Below are 23,063 nucleotides of genomic sequence, written 5' to 3' on the forward strand. Positions count from 1 at the left end.
GTTTCCTTCTGCAGTGTAAGGTTTTAATCCTATTGCCCGACTTCTCTTTGTATTTTGGACTTCTGGTGAAGACCTGGATTGTATTTAATGGTTTTTCTCCTGGATTTTCTGGATATCTTCGATGTGAAACGTCTTTTGGACTTGGACTCACTGGTTCCCCATCTCGATTGTTCATCATGGACTTTTTCACCTTCTACTACCACACCATCGGCTTCGACATTGACCTCGACTGCCCCTACGACGGTGGACGCTGGCGCTCATCGCTGCTTCTTCCTGCAAAAGACGGATGAGTACCTTGAGACACGACAGACATTCTGTCAGGTATGTAGGAAGGTTAAGTGTGATGAGCAGACTCGTTGTGATGAATGTTCCGATTGGAAGGCACAAGAGATGGAGGATTACTTTCGTCATCGCATGTCTTTGGCTAGTAAGGGCGGCAAATGTCAGTCAGATTCTCATTGCCTCAAGTGTCTCAGGCTTCTGCTACAGATCAGTCTAGTAACACGGATTCTGGTGTGTCCTTTCTGCTTCTAAAAGTAGTTTGCAGGACCTGCAATTGGATGTGGTGAAATATAAGGCGGACTTGTTTTGTCTTTCAGTGGGTACAGACCTATGGTAAGAGGTTAATTTTTTAATGGCTTCTCTAATATTAGAGAGTATGTGACACAGTAGTGTCCAGAATTCATGTCGTATATGTTTCAGGATTATTGATGGGGCCCGGTTTCGGTGTACCTTCTGTCCTTTTCATTCTAAGTTTTCTTCTGGGTTATCTGTCGCTTCATCTCCTGCTCCCACATTCTCTGTCGCTCCTTTTTCAGTCTCCTCTTCAGCCTCTTCATCTTCTGCTCTGGTCTTTCCTGCGGCTTCCACATCTTCCCTTTTCCCTCCTTCTTCGACTTTGGCTTTCCTCCTCTCAGGTAATTTTTTTTTTTTTTTTTTTGCATTTGCTATTCCTCTGCCTCCTGCCTTTCCTTCCTCAGTACAGTCTTCTCTGGTAGGAGGAGCTTCCAGACAGGTGAAAACACAGTTTCAGCAGATTTTGGCTGCAGGCGTCTCATGTTCCATCCCTTCGGGTATGCACAACCCCTTGCTTCCGCTTCAAGCAGCTGCTCCGCTAGTATCAGGTATTTCACAGGGTTTGTCTGTTGCTTCCAGTTCAGGTTTATGATCTGCGGTTTTGGCAGGGCTTGCAGTACCTTCTTCGAGCGGTCCGCGGCTTTCATCGCCTGCATTTTCCATGGTGGTAACTCCAAGGGTAGCTTCTACCTCTTTCATTCTCCCTCCTTCTTCTTCATCTTCTTCCGTCCCTCCGCAAGCGGTTTTGTTTGCGCATCCTCCCCCAGGGCTTAGCAATGTGGGTTTGGCTATTCTCACTCGTCTTCCCCTTGGTAATAATGGGGAATCAGCTCCAGGTTTTTTTTCTTGGTTCAGCCTTCTCTTCTTCCCGGCGGGTTCAACTATGCGGATTCAGCTCCGGGTACCCGTTTAGGTGTGGGGGCGCAACGTTCTGGTTAGGGTGGTCCACTTGCGGACTCTTCACCGTTGTCCGGGCTTCGTTCAGTGCCTCCTTCTTTGTCGGTCTTAGACTGTTCAGACATTGCGGAACAGGATTCGTATCTGGAAGTGCAGGAGATTCTGGCGGACTTAGAATGTCCTCTTGCCAGCAGCAACGATTACGGACACATGCTTGAGTATGTTACTTCTTCGTACCCTCAAGCAAGAGCTCTGGACCTCCTGATTTAGTCAGTTCACTCTCTTTTATGACACTAAGCCAGCTCCTGCCTCTTTTTCGTGTTGGCAGGTTTGGTTCGATTGGGTTAGACAGGCTTTGGAGGAGGTGGACATTTGTTTAGCATCAGTAGTGGCTTCTGATAGACAGGATTCTTCTCTTCTCTCTCTGCGTAGGACGATTTACGCAGTTTGAGGTAACCCTTCGGCAGGTGTCTGGTTGTCATTTAATGAATCGGTTGAGGCAATCCTGTCTAAGTCTCGGCGCCGCCGCCTGCTGGGGACTTCTTAGGGAAGCAGGTGCTTGGAGGATGTGTTGTGCAATCAGACTGAAGCTCTTTCACACACTGTCTGGATGCTGTCAGGTTTACTGTAATGGGGTTCTAAAGAGCGACGGCTATGTCCCTTCAGATCCGTGGCTGTTGGCAGCCTAATAAATTTATCTCAAGGGGGTCTGGCTACCAGGTGAATGCTCTGGCTTTGTCTACGGTTTGGAGCAGGAAAGTTGAAATTTCTATCTTGGGCATCTTCCCCTCAGTATCCGGACGTTCATAAGAGGGATTGCTTAGAACACCATTAGCCTTAGCTAGTTCTTGTTCAAGGATGATGATGTAGCCAGTATGACAAACGTGGTTACTTCTAACTCATGTATCCTGTGTCGGCAGTTATGCATCGTCGAGGGTACAGAGTGTTGAGGTATCTAGATGATTGGTTGATCCTTGCCTCCTCTCTAGAGGAACTAGTAAGAGCAAGGGAATTCTTATGGAATTTTTAACCTATTCAGGTAGAAGGATTCTCTCTCTTCCTTTGAGGGTTTTCACAACCCGGGAGAGGATCCAGTCAGTCCTTCAGCAAGTAGGAGAGTTCCTGTCCAGCAGGGAACGGCTGGTACCAGCTCTGAGTAGCCTCTTAGAGAGAATCTCTCTCTCTCTCTCTCTCTCTCTCTCTCTCTCTCTCTCTCTCTCTCTCTTTTTAATTCCAGGGTCTCGTCTCCGGATGCGCTCTCTTCAGGTATATCTCAGGAATCGCTGGGACTTCCGCAACAAGAACACAGTTATTGTCAGGAGCGATTCTTACCTGTTGAATCATCTGAGGTGGTCAGAAGTGCATCTGACACCGGGAAGGTCTATCGACTCCCCTCTTCCCAACGTTCATCTGTGTACAGATGCCTCAGATCAAGGTTGGGGAACAGCCTTGGAGGAAACCCAGGCCTCGGGCCTCTGGGGGGTTCGGGAACGAGAGGAGTCAATAAATCTTCAGGAAAATCAAGGCTGCAAAGGAAGCCCTCAGTTGTTTTCAATCCTAGTGCGCAACAGAGTAGTGGCTATGTTTAGCGGCAGCGTAATTGCCGTGTCGTATTTGAAGAACTCGAGGGGGGCAACAGGCTCAACAGAACTCAATACTATAGCACAGAGTGTCTTAAGAGGGTGAGAAGAATGAAAAGTGTCTCTTCTTCCCTAATTTATATCGGGGAGTCTCAACGTACTGGCCGATTCACTAAGTTGCTCCTGTCAGGTATTGGGAGGCGGGGGAGAGTGGACTTTGGCTCTGGAAGTAATATGTCAGGTTCTCCGGAAGTGGCCAGCAACTGTGGATTATTCGCAACGTGATTAAACCATCGTCTTCTGGTTTAGTTCTCACCAGTGGTGGTTCCCATGTTGATAGGCACCGATGTGATGTTACAAATTGGAATCACATGCAGAGTATGCCTTTCCTCCATCCGGTCTCATTCATTAAGTAATAAGGAAATTGTGGGAGAGTGTCAAGACGTCTATGACTCTAATAGCTCCCGGCTCGCCATAATACGCTTGGTTTCTGGAACTCCTAGAGCTCCCTACGGAAATTCTGATGTCCCTACCCATACGAAACTTCTCAGACAACCGCACTCTCACCATTATTATCCAAACCCTCGTGTGCTGTACCTAGTTGCAGGGCGACTGTAGAGAGAGCCGCTAGACAGTCCAGACTCCCTAAAGCTGTGTCTAGATAGTTTTCTTTTAGCTTCAGAAAGTCAACCCATAAGCCTTACCAGGTTCAACTGGACAAGGTATGGAAGTTAGTGTCATAAGGAAGTTCATTCCATCTCTAGACTTTCCATAGCCAAAATAGCTGATTTTCTTTTATTCCTTCGAAAAGTCAAGGGTCTTTCGTATTCAGCTATTGCTGACTAACGCTCAGTGATTAGCGGTACAATTACTTTCCACCTTCCTGAAATCCCTGGTAGTAAGATAATTGATGATTTATTACGTTCTTTTAAGATTGAACGTCCTGTCTTGCCGACTCGGGCCCCTCCGTGGGACTTGTCGGAAGTACTTCAATATTTTTCTTGCGTTCCCCTGCCTTTGAACCCATTGAAGCTATAATGTGAAGACACTGACTAAGAAGTTGCTTTTTCTTACAGCTTTAGCTTCAGCTAAAGGGTTGGGCGAGCTTCAGGCAGTTTCTAGGTTGGGTTCCTATGCGAGATATTATATGTATTTGTCTGTCTTCCGTAATTTGTGACGAAGACAGAGTCAGAGGTTGAAAGTCTGCCTCGTTTGTTTTAAAGTTCTTTATCTGCAAGTGTTTGTTCCGGAGATCCAGCGGAGATATCTTTATGTCCGGTGCGAGCATTAAAGTCTATTTATCAAAGGTTGGGAAACTCTGTCTGCTTCCGCACACGCTTATTGTCTCTCTGCGGAATTCTTCCCGTTCACTGTCAAAGAATGCGATTACAGTAGTTACTTTCGGAGGGAGGTGATTTCCCAGGCTTCTCAGGGTTGTTCTTCATCATCTTCAGCTCTGTATTTCCCAGACCACACAGTATTCGGAGTATGTCCACTTCATCTTCATTTCTAAGGAATTATTCAGTGCCGTCTATTCTGGAGGTGGGTACTTGGAAATCTGTCTCAGTGTTTACTTTCTCTACTTAAGAGACGTTTGATTCACCTCATAGCGTGTAGCAGTGAAGTCTACTATCTAGGATGCGTTCATTTACCTGAGGTGGTATTCGCTTAGTGCGGAGGTTCGGAGGGTTATTTTCTTAGTCCACATGTAGCGGCAAAGTCTATTATTTAGGGTGCGTCATTTAGTTGAAGTGGTATTCACTTTTTGAAGAGATTCTTAGGTTAACCAGATAGAGGAATTCCTTTTAGTCTTTAGAATTTCTAGGGAACAATGATAGTATAATCACATGAACTTAGGTTCAGTACGTTTTAAATATCTTAGTCTTTGATAGTTTCCTATGAGAATCTAAGGGGGTGCTCTAGTAGGGTAGGCTATTTCATCGGCGCTGAGATACTTCTTTGCTCGTCGATCGTCGGGCCTTATTCGAAGGATCAGCAGCTCGGCATGCTGCTTCATTTCCCTCCCTACATGAGAGGCTATGAATAGCCACATGGGAGGTCACCGTACTCCTCCATACATGAGAGGTTCTGAAGAACCACATGGGAGGTCAACAGACCTAGACAGTACGGACCTGACGGGCAATCAAAGTACTCTCCGGCATGTCTCATCACCAAAAGCAACGATTGATAAGGTGAGTGTATAACTAAATAGGCATCCTATGCAGAGCACAATGGTGAGCTGCCATCTCTGCAGTTGTGAAAGGGGTGTGCCACAAACTTAGATGGTTCTCCAGGAAGGACAGCGGCTCTGCACTCTGCCTCATTCTTCTCCATACATGAGAGGTTCTGAGGAGCCGCATGGGAGGTCGACGGACCAAGAGTACTGACCTGAATGTCGATCAAAGTACTCTCCAACATGTCTCTTCACTGAAAGCATTGATTGATATGGTAAGTGTATGGCTAAACGGATATCTTATGCAGAGCAGATTGGTGAGCTACCATCTCTGTGGTTGTCAAAGGGGGGTGCAATAGAATTGATCCCTCCTCCTCTCAATGTTGTTAATCGGGCAAATTCAGGTGTTCAAGGAGTGTATTGCAATATGAAGTTTTCATAATAAAACTAATATTGTAATACTTACCTGAACACGTGAATGATTCCCACCCTCCTTTCCCCACATCAATTTTGACCTTGAATAAAGCAATTGACGAAAATGGGGCGTGTCAGCGCACACCTGTGTCAGCGTTGCCAACTGTTTGTTATGGTAGCTCAAGTGACAAAATTTTACCTGCAGCATTGGTAACGCTGGCTGTTTAAATTCCCACTATAGTGGGATGGGTAATTGAGAGTTGTTTGGGCTAGTGGGATTAAGGGCTAATTCAGGTGTTCAGGTAAGTATTACAATATTAGTTTTATTATGAAAACTTGATTTTTTTAATATTTATAACATGAAACCCTACATAGAATAAGGAAATCTTATGATCTGAACAGTTTGTGGGCATAGGTCTCCATGTAACCTGGACTATACCACTGAGATAAATCATAATTACTGAAAGCCCATCGTTCATTTGTGTTTGACACGATTAGCCTGTTTGATACAAGCACATCTTTCTTGTGTTAGTATTGGTATATTATCAATAAAAATTGGCATGTTTATGATTTGCATAAGAAGGTGTGAAGATTCTTATACCCTATGCACATTCACTGTGTTACTGAAGAAAGTTTTAAATTTTATCACAATAAATCAGCGATATCAGAGATGTTGATTTTTAACCAGTCGTGAGCTACACGTGCATGCGCCACATCTTCACCTGTGGGTGGACAGATGAGATGAAACTGACTATAGTCATTATTTTTCAATTTTAATTTCACGTTTGCAAAATAATCCAGCTAAACATAATCTTCCTTACAGTATTCAAAAGGCTGTTTTGGAAATATACTAATTACGGACAAGAAAAATACCTCATTTGAATATATACTAGACCACAATGAAACTAACAATTTGTTTACAGAAATTATAAAAAAAAAAACAATGCTGATATAAAGCCCATTCCACTCTATTTATATCATAAGAGATATTAAGAAACTTGATGATCTCATATTCTATTGGAATTAATAAAACAAAAAATTCAAAGGAAAGAAGTGATAAATTACACATTTTACTAGGCAGAAACGTACTAAAAAAGATTACAGTAATGTACTCATAAAAATTAATTCCCTAAAACCAGTATACAACAGATTTTTTGTAAAGTTTAAATAAGTTAAACAAGGAATAATAATTTTATGGAAACAGTATGTATCAGACAACTCCAGCAATAGTCATATACAGAAAGTATGGCAAAAATTCAGGAAAACAAATGGAACATATATCAAATCACCAAGACAGGCTATATTAGAAAATGGAAACTAGATTCTTGACTGCCATGAATTAAGTACTTATATTAAGAGAAAATTTTGCGAGCATAAACAGCAATAATAACGTAGATGAAGATTTTTGTAAAATAAAAACTATAACTGAATCAAACTTATGAATTTTTAAACAACAGAGGATCCATTTCTGTAGTATACTACAATAGAAATGTAGAGTAGAAGATTAAATTTTGCCCATTGAGATTGTAACAAATCTGCTCCTGGTAGGGATAATGTTTAGTTTGAAGTGATCAAACATCTAGCACCATTAGCTAACTTAAACATTTTGCAATTTAATAATCATTAGTGGCTAAGCAGTTTGTTTCTTAAAAATGACATAATGTGATAATTATTCCTATTTCCAAAAATCAGGAAAAGACCCAAGTAATGTAAACAGTTACAGATCAACTTGCCTGACAAGTTGCCGATGCAAATTGTTAATGAAAATGGTAAATGCACAAATCATATGGCATGTAATTTGTAAATATAAGTTATTGAGGTCTATCCAGTTTGAATGATGAAATAATAAATTTACCCTAGATTCACTATCCCATCTGTAAGATCACATCCATTTAGGATTTGAACCCAAACTAATAACAGCTATTTTCTTTTATATACAGAAAGCATATGATACCACATGGAGATACTCTATATTAAAAACAGTATACCAAAATATATGTGGCTACTTGCCAAATTCCACTGAAAAATTGTAGACAAGGTAGAATCAATGATACTATTCATTTAAACACTCTCTCAGTTGAAAACGGCATTCTGCAGGGAAGTGTTCTTAGTAGCACCCTCTTTACACTTGCCATAAGTAACGTTAATACTCCATTACCTCTCAGAATCAAAAGTAATATTTACATGGACAGTTTTGCTGTACTGTATATGATAACAGGTTTTTACAAAGGAAAGACTTATTTTTGGTAGCTGCTGTTAGTCCTCAAAGGGGTAACGCTTATAGTCCCTCCAAGGCTTTGAGGACGAACAGTGATGACGCTATCAGAAAATGTTTTAATGAAGGAAAAATCTGCTTGAGTAAGAGGAGGTAAAGGGAAATACAGGAGGAAGAGATCCAACTTATTAAAAAAAAAACTTAATAAATTAACAAATAGATAAAAATTAAATCACAAGGAGAATAGTATTAGGGTAGTAATCCATTGCACCTTCGCTTGAACTTCTGAAGTTCCAATTGCACAACATCCTTTGGGAGGCTGTTCCACAATCCAACGGTGTGAGGAACTGTGAAACTGAGAAGTTTGACAGCAAGGCATATTTGCTGCATATTGGTGCTGCTGTTTAGCAAATCTGTTTGCTCTCAGCAGGTAAAGGGGATCAGGGATCAGTTGTGAATATGAAGGATTTCTGTTGAATACAGCTTATGAAAAAGTGAGAAACGAGACCATCTGTCGATTGTACAAGTCATAACTACTACTGTTACGAAACAGAAACCTACCACCACGAACCACTCTATCTAAAAGAGATAAATCACTAGCAGAAGCAGACATCCCCACTGGAGAACAGTATTCTAGTAAAGGGAGTGCAAATGACCCAAAACAGGTTGTATTGATTTTATCTCTGTTATAAATATATGAGGCCTTATGAACAATGTCTAATTTTCGTATGGCATTTGCTGAAGCGTTCATTAGGTGTTTCTTAAAAGTTAGATGTGAGTCATAGGTTACACCTAGAATAGTTAAAGCTTCACACTCATTCAGCAAAGTTCCATCCACCTGGAGGGGAGGATGAGGTGGGAAATCTGTATGAGATCTGCTAATCAATAGTGTTTTCGTTTTACTGGAGCTCAGCCTCATACCCCACTGACTATACCATTCTCTGATCCAGAAACATATCTTCAGTAATGTTGTAATAAAAATAGGCATATGGGTTTCATCAATAGATTTCCAATACCCCTTAGAAAAGACCTCAACAATTATATCAAAAATGTAAAGTGGAAAAAAGAAGTGATTGATGTTGGACACATGCCATATAAAAGCCAAATGCAAAAATGCATTAATTTTATAAATATATTACCTTGCACAGATGGGGAGCTGACAGATTAACCTTGACATTATTGTACAAAGCATCTGTCACCATATGTGTTTTCTAGACTATGGATGCCAGTTATACAGTTCGGCTTCATATACAACTGTGAAAAGTCTAGATCCAGTTCATAATGAAGGACTTAGAATATATGCTGGAGCTTTTGAATCTTTCCCAAACTCTTCTATCCAAGATGAAAGTGGCAGGCCACCTCTTCCTCTCCATCATGATTTAATAAAGTGATCAAAGAGATACATTTATAAATTATCACTCACTTTCGTAGTTAGAGCCAATAGACTACTTGAGCTACACTCATGGATCCAAGTCTTCATCAGGTGTCAGTTTTGCAGCCCTATCACCCAACAAAACATACCAAATTTTCCTTGATTAAAAATGACTCTGTTTTCACCACAGAATTCTGTGCAAGATCACCCATTAAAATTATGGAACATATGCCATCACAGAAATGAGTAATTCTGGAAGTGCTGTGGAATTTCATTAAAACTACAGTAAAAAATACCCTGGTACAAAAAAAGAAGTTTTCATTTTACAAATTTTATGAAGCTAGTAAAACTGTAGAAATATATTGGATTTCTGCCCATTTAGGCAATAAAGGAAGTGAAGCTGATAAGCAGCCAAAGCTGCAATTACTGTGGCAAGATCACAAGCAGACATTCCTGTTAGTGAGTATATAACATCTTTAAAATCCATTATAATCAATAAAAGGTAGAATACTGTATATGAATTAATACTTGGTACTAGTAACAAATAAAAACATCTAGCCCAATGGTGGAATATGAAATTCATCATATGAAAATGAACAACATATGCGAGCAATTTGGACTTATCTTAGAATTTGTCACTCCTGTTTGACCAATGGATATTGATGAATAACCCATGTTATACAGTTAGTTTTAGAAACAAATCAGTAATATAAATTTCATCAGAATTCCATCATTGTCTCATTGTCAATTAACCCAATTATAATATTTTTAAAAAGCTATAATTTAAAAAGTGAAATCTAAACTTTGTTAGTGACTGAGGATTAAGTTGGTTGAAGTATTTATTGGAACATGCCAGTTAATGTTTATATTTGATTGATATTGCAACTGTCAAACACTTGACTGTTTGTCTTTTTTGCGGTACATGAATCACCAATTTCCATTGTTTTTTCTTTAAATTGCTTATGAAAGTAGGAATTTATGCTAATTGTAACTCCTTGTTTGAAAACAGTAGAATGTCAATAATTATAATCTTGAAAAGGAAATGAATGGAAGCCTATAATAAAATTTACAGATCAAACCAGTAAAATGTTATGGATATGGCAAACGTCAATAAAACGTAATCCTCAGTCATTATTATTACAGTGTTTTATCCAGACCACTCATCTAATTTATTTAGGTCTCAGAGGGCTGGACAAAAGGATTTGTCTTTAACACTAACAAATTTTAGATTTCACTTATTAAATTACAGTAACACTAACAAAGTTTAGATTTCACTTATTAAATTACAGCTTTTTAAAAAATATTACAATTGGGTTAATTGACAATGATGGAATTGTGACAAAATTTCTATTAATGATTTTTTTTACAAAACTGACTCAGTCATGTGGATTGTTTTTATTTATATATAGTTACTATATATATATATATATATATATATATATATATATATATATATATATATATATACACATATATATATGTGTGTGTGTGTGTATGTATGTATGTATGTATAAAATATAAAATAAAGTGATAATAACATAAATTACACTTTGACTTGAAATGATATTAGTTGTAGTTGGACAAGCTAGATCATTTGTATGTTGCATAGTAAGTTGATCATTTTGGATAGTTTTATATCATGTAATGTGTGTATGCATAAAATAGGAATGATATATAAATTACGGCTTTTTAAAAAATATCACAATTGGCTTGATTGACAGTGATGGAATTGACAAAATTCCTATTACTGATTTTTTTTTTTACAAAACGGACTCAATCATGTGGGCTGTTTTTTTTTTTTTTTTTTTTTTTAAGTTACTTTCCATATATATATATATATATATATATATATATATATATATATATATATATATATATATATATATATATATATATATATATATATATATATATATATATATATACATATATATATATATACATATATATATATATATATATATATATATATATATATATATATATATATATATATATATATATATATATATATATATACATATATATATATATATATAAAGGATTTTGACAGAGGAAAAATCTATTTCTGGGAGAGACCTGTGTCACCCGGTGAAATAACCTTTCAGCACTTATTTCAAGGTAAAGCTATTGCTAAATATACCAGAGAAAAGCTAAAAGCTGTCGAGTTACTACCCCCAAAAAGTAGCTCTGTGGTATGGAGTCGTGTATGAGAGAGGGTGAGATTGTCACAATCACAGGCCTCCGCCCTGTAAACCTTCCCAGTGTCAAAAGTCCTACAGAGTGAGGTGCCGTTACATACCCCGCACCACTTGCGGACTGTAAACAAGCCGGCGCCACCCACATTCCACATTAGCACCCTACACCGGAATGGTATTTGACCAGGTGGGGAAAAGAGGAAATATAAACAGGGGCACCAGACACAGGTCTCTCCCAGAAATAGATTTTTCCTCTGTCAAAATCCTTTTTCTGGGTTTCTCGACCTGTGTCAGCCGGTGAAATAATAACAGAGAAATCAAAATACCATTCTGAAACAAAAGTAGATTGTAGAGGAAAGTAATAAAACTAAACATCTGCAAGAGTTTTAATAACTTAGAAGTAAGAATGGCATTAAGGCATAATGATGACATCGTAATATACTTAGTTTTAAATAACATAATTATACATGAATACAAAATCCTGATTGGAAGAGAGTACTTAAAATTACAGACTTAAGTACTAAACACATACTTAAAACTAGTACAAGGGAACTGTGTTCCACAAAACAATACATGTAAATGAAGTAAACAATAAGTAGGATAAATTCATGACATGGTCAGGAGAAGGTGTGAAGCATGCCTGACCTGGAGATGACCAAAGGGGAATAAATGAGGCAGGTAGGAGGGAGGAGAGTGACTGAGTACAGAAAGAATCATACTGGGGGGGAAACTATGTTCCCTGCCGCCACTGTAGAAAATTTAAGAGCTTCTAGTGATTTCAGGTAGTGGCGTTTAAAGACTACAGGGGATTTCCACCCTGTGTACTTTGACAGATCCTCAAAATTCATATAATGAAAATAATTAGTGGAGGTGGCCACTGCCCTGATGTCATGCACTTTTGGAACTGAATCTGGGTTTGCATGTTTAATGAAATATAGGATCTGTTGTCTAATGGCTTTCAAAGAAACGGTTCCTCCCCCTTCCCTTACAAATAAAGGCCCTGAAGTTATGTGTGAGGTCCTGTCTAAGAAGGCTTTCAGGGTAAAGACTGGGCATAAAGACAGGTCCTGTGGGAGGGGGGATGATCTTCCAGGGGGACCATCTATCCTGAGGATCTTCATTTTTAGCTAGGAACTTAGGGTGAGGAGCTAGTAACACTTCGCCTGATGGAAGGAAATCCAGATGATTGGGTTCTCTAGACAAGGCAGCTAGTTCAGAAATTCGAGCACCTGAAGCCAAACTAATTAAAAATAAGGTCTTCCTTAATAAGTTAGTGAAAGAACAGTTTTGATTATCTATTTCTGAGGCTAACTTAAGGACATCATTTAAGAACCAGGAAACCGACTGTGGGCGGGTTACTGGTCTCAAACGAGCACAGGCTTTCGGGATAGACGAAAAATAAGAGTCCGTTAAGTTAATCTTAAAACCCGCAAAAATATCTTTTCAAGGCTGATTTTGCTGTAGTAATAGTACTAGGGGCCAGACCTTTTTCATACAATGACCTAAAAATGAAATGGCTAAGTTAGTGGTCATTACTGTAGCTTCAGATTCTTTTAGAAAGAGTGCCAATTTCTTAACTGCTGAGTCGTATTGTCTAAGAGTGGACTCCCTTTATCTGATTCTAGGAACAAAGTGTTAACAGGATCGATATTAGCATCCCTTTGAGCAGCAAACTTCATGAAATCCACAAAGCTAGGGCATTCTGAATTCTTGAGGAAGCTGACACAGTCTGAGTTTGTACTATTTGCGCTAGTTTCAGGTTGGGAATTTTCAAACACCGAAGCTTCAGTTCTAGAAGTGGAAACCAGTTGCTCTTCGGCCAATTTGGGGCTACTAAGGCTACTTGGCCCTTGAATGTCCTGAGTTTGTGAAGGACTTTCAATAACAGGTTTACTGGGGGGAAGAGGTAGATTCTTTTCCACTTGTTCCAATCTATGGACATTGCATCTGTGGAGTGAGCTAGAGGGTCCAGATTGGGAGCCACATAGCAAGGTAGTTTGTGGTTGCACTCTGTTGCAAAGAGGTCTCACTTGGAGACCCGGAACTTGGCTGCAAATCCACCTGAAGGAAGTTTTGTCCAGGGACCATTCCGACTCCAGCGGAGTTGTCCTGGACAGGGAATCTGCAATGACATTCCGGACCCCTGCAAGGTGGGTAACAGACAGATGCCACTGGTATTTGTTTGCTAGAGAAAATATTGCTATCATAACTTGATTGATCCGACTCGACTTGGAACCTCCTCTGTTCAGACAGTGCACTACTACTGCGCTGTCGAGAACCAATCTTATATGAACTGATTGTTCGGGCGCAGTTTCTTCAGGGTTAGAAAGACTGCCATGGCTTCCAGAACATTGATATGAAACTGGCGGAACATGGTAGACCAAGTCCCTTGCACCTTCTTGTGTTGGGAATATCCTCCCCACCCGCTTAGGGAAGCGCCGGTGAATCACTAGGGATGGCGGAGGGAACTGAAGGGCACTGACTTCGATAAACTCTTGACGGACGCCCAAGGCCGGAGTCTCTTCTTCAGAATCGGTGGAATCAGAGATACTTTGTCTCTGAACCTGACATTGCTCGCTCCGCCATACCCTGTTTACATCCTTCAGTTTGGATTTCAAAAGAAGATCCATTACTGAAGCAAACTGAAGAGAACCTAAGACTTTTCTTGGGTACGACGGGAAGCTTTCTTTGTTCTTTGAGAAATTGCCTGGTTGCTTTCGCCTTTTCTCTCCACTTGGCCGGGGGAAGGGATAGTCTGTGTGTACCCAGGTCCCACTGGATTCCTAACCACTGAAAGCGACTCTCTGGAACTAGGCGGATTTCTCCCCGTTTATCTGAAAGCCCAGTGATTCTAGAAAGCCGACATTATGGCTGTCGCTCTCCGCATTCGCCGACGCCGGACGCCAAACGATCCAATCGCCTAAGTATGCGGCTAGCATGATCCCCTGAGACCGGAGTTGTTGAACTACCGTATCCGCCAATTTGGTGAAGATTCTGGGAGCTATATTGAGACCGAATGGCATGACTCTGAATGAGTATGCTTGATTCCCTAGTCTGAACCCTGTGATAAGGAGAGAACCTTCTAATCGGGACGTGATAATAGGCGTCTGAAAGATCTATAGAGGTGGTTACGGCCCACGGGAAGTAGGGTCCAACCTGCGAGATTGTAAGCATTCGAAACTTGTCGCATTGAATGTAGGAATTTAGACGGGACAAGTCTAGAATTACTCTTCGTGACTGGAACCTTTCTTTGGGACACTGAATAGTCTGCCCTGAAATTTCAGATGTCTCGCTTTATTGCCCTCTTTATTAACAGATCTTTCACAAAGTCCTTCAGAGCCTTGGAGGGTGATTGATGGAACCTGATCGGGGGACTTTTGATCCAACTCCACCCCAATCCTTTGGAGACTATGCTCTGGGCCCAGGGACTGAAGCTCCACTGGTCCCGAAAATGATACAACCTCCCGCCTACCTGAGATATCTCACTGTGCGGGAGAGGGCCTGCCTCCTCTAGATCCCCTGCCTCCCTTCCTTTGGAGGAGGAGCGGATGAACCTCTACCTCTGAAGTACCCTATAGCTCTCGTTCCTTTTGCATTTTGGATTGACCAAATGCTCCTGGCTGTGAAGAGGCATTATAAGCAGGGGAGGATACGTAAGAAGGGGCAGCGAGAGGTTGATGGGCTGGTTGAACCAGCACATACTGAGGTTGAGGCTGAGGTTGGGAGGTTGAGGGATGTCCAGGGCCGGGGACCTGGACAGCCTGCAGTACTGTCTGAGTCGGGAGCCGCTTGAATTTCTTGAACTTTTTCCCTTGTTTAGGTGAGTTCCAGGGCTCAGATTGCTTCCTCTTGGAGGACAAACCCCAACGGGAACGGAGACTCTGGTTGGCCCTAGTTGCCTCTGCTAGGACTGCATCAACCTCTTCCTGAGGGAACAGGTTAGCTCCCAGATGGAGTTTTTATGAGCCTGTTAGGCTCATGACGGATGGAAGCTGCCGAAAAGATGTGCTTCCGGCAGTTCAATCGGGCCTTTACGAAATCATAGAGGTCCTGTTGGAAACTTCCCAGGAGAGATTTCGTCAACACCTGGAAAAGAGGATCTCGCAGTATACCACTGACGCCGCCTGCCAAAGTCAACGAGTTTAAGGACCTACTAAGTCTGTCCTTAGCGCCTGCTTCGCCTTCAGGAGCGACTCTGGGATTCTGGGGAGTTGCTCACTAAAGAGGTTAGAGGCGCAGTCAGGGTCCAGCCGGGTAACCGTAGAAGGTATCCGGGGTTGCCGCCCAATACTGGGAATCTCCGGGTAAGACCAGCGATGTGGGATCTATCTCCGGAGATGAGGAACTGGTTTGCCCTCCACGCAAGCTTGGTTGGTGAGGAGGCGACTTTAGAGGTGCATGGAGTGGGGAGGGCTTCCCAGAGAGAAAATGGTAAATGCACCTTTGCCGGAGTGAGCTTTGTATTCTCCGCCTGCCACTCCGACAAGGTCCGTAGTAGGGCTGATTGGGCCTGGTCCTCGAGAAGATGACCGCCTCCTTGGGACCTTATCGGACCGGATCCAAGCCTCCTCCGTAAGCCTGGCATAACCTGCGAAGGAGATTTCAGGTTGGGAGGGAAGAATTCCAGTTCTTCCAACCTGCGCGTGCCTAAGCCCTCAATAGTGAGGGTACCTCATGTTGGGGAGCAAAGAGGGTTAGGCGCCAGGGGTTCCCTTTATCGAAAGGGGCAGGTTGGAGGTATCTGGGACGGAGAAGGGTTTGTTGGCCACTCCGCCACTCATGAACCCGGAGATCAAAGTCCTCTGTGACTTCACCTCCTCTGATAAGGAGAGCATAGAAGCGTTTGAAGAAGACAGCTGATTCGAGAATTGGCGACAGCTTGTCGTCAACTCTCTTGTCAAACTGCTTCATAAGAAGCTCAGCAAACGCCTCCAAAAGGAAGGAGGGGTGGGAGTCTCCTTACTATGCTTTGACCGTGCTCCTTCCCAGAAGTAGAGGCCTTGCTCAGAGACACACGGGCTAGGGGGCGTGACATTTTCGAGGGAACCTCGGAGCGGACCTTCTGGGATTTCAAGGTCTTTTTCTTTACAGATTTCACCTTAGGGACGGTAGACCTTGCACCGTCCATAAGGCAAGAGGATTTCACAAATCCTCTGAAGGAAGAAGCAGTAGAAGAGGGAGAACTGAATAATAGATCACCTGCCTCACTTACCCCCTTACCTGGCTGTTCCAAGTCCACGTTCATAGGCTCTAGGTTGAGGTTGAGGGCCGCAACGTCTTCCGCCACAATACCGCATGCAGCGACTTCTTGGGAGGGCTGCGTCATCTCCCGGATCCCGGCGATTAAGGGGGCGGCTATCTCATCCGCAACAGAAGCCGAGATCCAGGCGCCGGGGAAGAGAACGTTGCAAACGTCCTTGCAGAGGATGTAGGGTTTCCCTGCCCCGACGTTCCTCCCGAAGCCGCCGACCCAGGACTTAAGGGTCGATAAAGCGGAGTCCCGGGAGCTGCGGTCAATCTGAAAAGGGGGAAAGGAAGACAGGTGATTGGGCCTCCTAAAAGGAGAACATGTTACAATTATCCATCAAAGACAAAATTGAGGATAAACGTGAATCGGGAGTGGAAGATTTTCTTACCGACTCATCCAGAACCTGCTCGTATAGAGCGTAGCACACTTCACAACCATCCGGGTGCCAAACAGTCAGGTCCCCCACGTGGACAGCGCAGCCGGAGTGGGACCTGCAGACTTCATGCCCGCTGGCCTGGTTCAGCACAGCGGTGCACCCCTGCTCCTGACAACGCACCATCTGTAAGTTGAACGATAAATGAGTATGCTAATAAGACTGCCGGAGTAGCGTCTTAGAATAGTAGTTACCCAAGTAGGTCCCGCCGGAGTTAACTGGGGGGGAAAAAAGGGGGGCTACTGGAACAACATGATTGACTACCTAGAGGGACCGCCGGAGTTAATCCGGAGCGACGGGAAAGGTCTCAAAAGGATAGTTAAACATATCATTAAATAACATTAAATATTAATAAATGAACACACACATACACACACCTATATATACAAAACTATATCCGGACAGGACCCGCCGGAGTAAACCGGGAAGTTAAAGGGGCCTATAGGATATGTAAAAACTCCCCATGAGGCCGCCGGAGTTATCTGGAGCCAAGGGTAGATAACAATAAGAATGTTTATATGTGAAGTGAACAAAACATCTGCGACTAGGGGAAAGATAACTATAAGGTATACTTTTCCCACTTGGGGCCGGAGAGAGTCTTGTACTTAAAAACGGTGACGGCGGAGGAGGTGTAGTGAACACCGTCCGACCAAGCACCGTCCCCACCGGAGTAGGGGAAACAAGAACATCCGGCCACCAAGCAGAGAAAAACACCAAGGTAAATAGCTGGTGGAGAGAGGATACTGGAAAAGGGTGTATATGAAAAGGACAAATATAAGTGTCGTACCGTGTGAACGGCAGAAGACAGTCAGGTGGGATACTCCAACTGGCAACTAGAACACCATCTCCCCACCCGAGGTGTCTCGGATGGGAAAAGACGCCAAGACTGACACAAGAAGGAGGGGATATATAGGCTATGAGTGTGGGACTCTGGTAGCGACCAGGAGTGGGTAGGCACACCCCGGGCGCCATGAGAACCTACTCCCTCTCTATGATCGGACGAACATGTATGAACGATACTGAGAGAGAGGAAGAAATGGAACACTCAAAGACAAAGCAAAGAAAGGGATGGGAAACAGGGGTGTGGGAGCACCCCCCGATCCCCTACTGTAGTCTCGAAAAGGAATGACCGGATAAGGTCAGGTGGACGAGAACAGCCAATCAATGCAGAGGGGAGGGGATATAGGCTATGGCGAAAGGAAAGGATAAATCTCGGCCTTGGTAAGATAACATATAAATGAAAGCTAACCAAGGGTGGGAGAGGGAGAGGGGGAAAAGGCGATAGGAGAGAGAATGTGTTAAGAGGGGTAAAACATGAAGTGGAGAATAACCCGAAGATGTGGCTCGGAAGGAGAAGGCAACACGAGGGACCCTCGTTATTCCAGCTTAACTATTTAGAACTGTAAAGACTAAACGGAAAGGCCGAAATAGGGAGAGGGAAAAGTGTCAGCCCAACTCACCAACTAACGCCACACAAAGGGAAGCCAACATGAATCCCCCTACACACAGAGCCCTCTCCCAGCCAGTAGAAGACCGCCAAGCCATAGCCTAGGCTAGCCTTACTCAGCTGGGGACTGAGGAAGGAAACCCAGGAGAAGTATCTACTCCACCAACTAACAGTAACTTAGCCCAGGCAAAATGAAATGATCTAAATAATCATAAGCGCATGTAGAAAGGAAGACCAAGCCTCACGCGATATTAACGCGGAGGGAAAATGGCCGACCTTCCAGACAAAAAAATCTCAGATAATATCTGTAAATATCAAAGACATCCGTGCGCTTGGCATAAAATAAGCAAAATAAGCATAAACGTACCATCTCAAACAAAACATCCCAACCCTGGAGGAAGCAATTTCCAAATTATAACGTGTATAACAAGGGATAAAGGCGGATAGGCCCGAGGGGGAAACTCGAAGCCTAAACGACAAAAATAGGGACTTCCCCCAGAGAAGGGTGATAAAATATATATATAAAACCCAATTGAATATATATATAATAATAAACAAAAGGGTACAAGGAAAAGGGGGACGGGGAATAAGCCCCGACCTAGTCCGAGCCGACATAAGGTCACATGGCGTCGGGCGGTGGGAATGAGACTGAATAAATCCTCCTAATTATTTAACTAGGGGAAATAAAACTTCTCAACCACCCAAAATAAAACATAGAGATGGTACTCAACTTAGGTGATGAATCCAATGAAGATGCCATTGCTTGAAAAACCAACAAAAGCGCACACGAGGAGAATCACAACAATAGCGAACGCGTGCTAAAAGTGGAATGTGGGTGACGCCGGCTTGTTTACAGTCCGCAAGTGGTGCGGGGTATGTAACGGCACCTCACTCTGTAGGACTTTTGACATTGGGAAGGTTTACAGGGCGGAGGCCTGTGATTGTGACAATCTCACCCTCTCTCATACACGACTCCATACCATGGAGCTCGCACCGGGTAGTAACTCGGCTTAGCTTTTAGCTTTTCTCTGGTATATTTAGCAATAGCTTTACCTTGAAATAAGTGCTGAAAGGTTATTTCACCGGCTGACACAGGTCGAGAAACCCAGAAATATATATATATATATATATATATATATATATATATATATATATATATATATATATATATATATATATATATATATATATATATATATATATACATATAGAATATAAAATGGTAAAATAAAGTGATAATCTCATAAATTATGCTTTGACTTGAAATTATATTAGGTGTAGTTGTACAAGCTAGATCATTTGTATGTTGCATAGTAAATTGCTTATTTTGGATAATTTTATATCATGTAATATGTGTATGCATAAAGTAGGAATGATATATTGAGTTAGGCAATATTCCTCAAACTCCTTTTATATTTATAGAAAGAAATTCAGAATTACAGTACCTAGCTGGAGTAAGTACTTGCCTTCTGAAATATATATTGTAAAGCCCTCTAATAAGATCATTTTTTCCATAACACTGTTCAACAAGTTAATCTGGCAAACTCTAAATTCCTCAGGGACACCTTCAGCAGATAACCCAGCTCCTCAGAGGTCAGGTCCGTCTTTACTGGAACGTCTTTCAGCACAGTCTTCAAGTAATGTTGCAGCTGCTGTTGCAGCCAATAAGGTAATTTGTTTATTTAAAAAATATAAAAACTGGTTAATGCTTAGACACTGAGTATGTTTGTTGGATACAGTACTAGATTTTATACTAGTCTTGAAATGTTATTAATGGTTTTACAGTCAGAAGGAGGCATAGTCAAGGTTGGCACTACCACAGCAGTGCCATCAAGTCAAACAAGTGTAGGAAGTTCAGCAGCAGCAGCAGTTCTTCGTAGTGACAGTGGAAGTGGTGGTCCTCCTCCTAATATAAACATTGCAAGTCTTAATCTACCAGGTAAAGCGCACCAACCCTTTTACTTCTCTTTTGCAGGCCAGTATTTCCTACAGTATACAGACAACTCAGGTGAACATTATGTTTCACTGTACTCCAATGAGGCATGTTTCTTTGCTGAAGTATTGAATACCAGGTGTATTAAAAAAATGTCCAGTCTTCATTCATAAAAAATACTAGTATTCAGATACAAGAATCTCACCTAATCTCCTTCAGAGTAGTCCCCTTGAGCTGCCACACACTTCTCCAACAGTTCTGCCACTGTCGGAAGCAGCACTGTGACGCCTCTTTTGAGATGGCACGCAGCTGGTCTGTCACATTCTGCGCGATGTCTTCTCTGGACTGTAATCTGGTCCCTTTTCATAAAAAAAATTAAAAAGAAAAGAGAGTAAAAACTCAAGGGATTTGCACACCTTATTTGACTTGCTAAGTTACTTTAGAATGTTTGTAAATGTTTTGTTTATCTCTCTCTCTCTCTCTCTCTCTCTCTCTCTCTCTCTCTCTCTCTCTCTCTCTCTCTCTCTCTCTCTCTCTCTCTCTCTCTCTCAGTCAAATTAGGAGTGCAGATTCCTTAGAGTTTATATGTTTTTAAGAAATTCTTTACAAAAAAGGACCAGATTTCATTCCAGAGAAGACATCATGCAGAATGCGACAGACCAGCTGCACACCATCTCAAAAGAGGCATTCCAGCACTGCTTCCAACAACAGCAGAACCGTTGGGAGAAATGTGTGGCAGCCCAAGGGGACTACTTTGAAGGAGATTCTTGTACAGTATCTGAATACTAGTATTTGTTATGAATAAAGGTTGGCTATTTTTTTAACACACCTCACATGTGATAAGAACAAACCTTTTGGGCCAGCCTTAGAAGAGTTGGGAATGTTAACTCATTTGTCTGGTTAAATTATTTACAAATAAAAATTATAATCTTTATTGATGACATTTTATCAATTAAAACTAATACTGTACTTTTTAGTGTCTGTTATTTGTTTTGTCACAAATTTCATCATAAACTGGGCAGTTTCTGAAATCTACTTTAACTGGAATAAAATAAAGAATGAGTAACTGAGAAGAAAATGTAAATAGGTGCACATAGACTTGGCTTTCAAATGACAGTAATGTGGAATTTACTGCTACAGTTGGGAGACATAAATAAGGGAGAGATCTATGGCTAAACATTGACAATCCAATGTATAGTGCTATTTGCTCATTTACTGAGTTGGAGTGGTTGTATGATGGCTAACTGAATGACTGCTCAACATTTCAAACTCAACTGGGCGATGAATGAAGATTCTTTGCTTGGGCCCCTACATGATAAACAGATATACAGTTTTGCATACTTAACATTATGGTATCCTTCCAAGCAGTTTGACCTGAGTGAGCAAAGTATGTGAAGAATTAAATGCAGTTCCGTGATTGGCTGAGAGATTTCAAAGGCTGGAGAAAGAGTCAAAGACAAGCTGAACAAATTGTGTCTTGCTTTATCAGTCCCTGTGTCTTCTGCCTACCCTGATATCTCTTCTTTCATCCTGTTACTTTGCATTGTGTAATGGAGTAATGGAAGCTTTAATTTTTCTTTTTTATTATATTGGTGTCTCCTTCAGACAAGAGGGCAGGAAAGTTTAAGTCTCCAAAGTAAGCTTGATTTTCTATACAGTCTTGAATAAGAGGGTTCCCATGCTTGTATTGGCGTTGAATATAACCTTTGAAAGATAGCACTCTTACATTGCTATCCCCAAGAATAAGCTTTCACCTTATCTTCAGAGCATGAGCAGTAAAAATATGAGGATTATAATGCATAAGGTCTTGGTGTAATGCCCTTATCTGGTATCAGCAAGGCTTCTATAGGTAGGATCTTCTGGTTTAGAGTTTTGACATGGTCTCACCATGCTCATGGCAAAAAATTTGAACCTCTAGAAGATTGATTGAATGATTATGAAATTTAGGTCTTGAAGACCAAGTGAAATATATAAATTAGTGATATGATTGATAATGAATAGGTGAATGATAACATACTAGTAAAATTCAGTGTTAAAGTATGAACGGAAAAAATGAAGAATGATATTAGGTAGAACCAACAAAAAATAAGTATATATTAATTCAAAATATATACTTAGTAACCTCGAGAAGAAAGCAATAACAAATTTCTGAAGGACAGTATTTAGATTTGGCTGAAACTTGTGTATTTAACTGCTCTTTTCTGAGTATACTGCCTAGGTTTTTTAAATTCGAGAGGATTCATGGCTGCTGAAAGTTTAGCATGTGTGTCTGTTTTTTGTCTTGTAATCTTCTCAGGGCTGGTTGGACATGCCAGATAACTGCAGTGTCTTTTTGGGATAATGGACAAGGTTATCATATGATACATTTTTAAAATGTCATAACTGTATTGCTTGACTGAGTGATAGCTCTAATTCACACAAACCCATTAATAATAATTATATATAGCTTTATTCTGTGTAAAAAGGACCCAGCTACACCAACTTGAGAGGTGAAAGACAAAAAATTCCACTATGCATGCCCAGCCTGCAGTTTATCATCTGGAAGAGTGAAGGGAATGGAAGCAGGCACTGAAGATT

At 41.5% G+C, this 23,063-nt stretch overlaps 1 protein-coding gene across 5 annotated transcripts in view; it reads left to right on the plus strand.

Moving 5' to 3' along the window:
• The window catches only part of Spt20, a 256,861-nt gene that overhangs the window by 203,584 nt on the left and 30,214 nt on the right, over nucleotides 1–23,063 (plus strand). For all 5 annotated transcript variants that reach the window (XM_067107975.1, XM_067107974.1, XM_067107976.1 and 2 more), the window contains 2 exons: nucleotides 20,113–20,222; nucleotides 20,339–20,492. In XM_067107975.1, coding sequence (XP_066964076.1) covers nucleotides 20,113–20,222; nucleotides 20,339–20,492 — 264 coding nt within the window. The remainder of the gene's footprint in view (nucleotides 1–20,112; nucleotides 20,223–20,338; nucleotides 20,493–23,063) is intronic.

This window comes from Macrobrachium rosenbergii, chromosome 8 (assembly GCF_040412425.1).
Source record: "Macrobrachium rosenbergii isolate ZJJX-2024 chromosome 8, ASM4041242v1, whole genome shotgun sequence".
NCBI lineage: Eukaryota > Metazoa > Arthropoda > Malacostraca > Decapoda > Palaemonidae > Macrobrachium > Macrobrachium rosenbergii.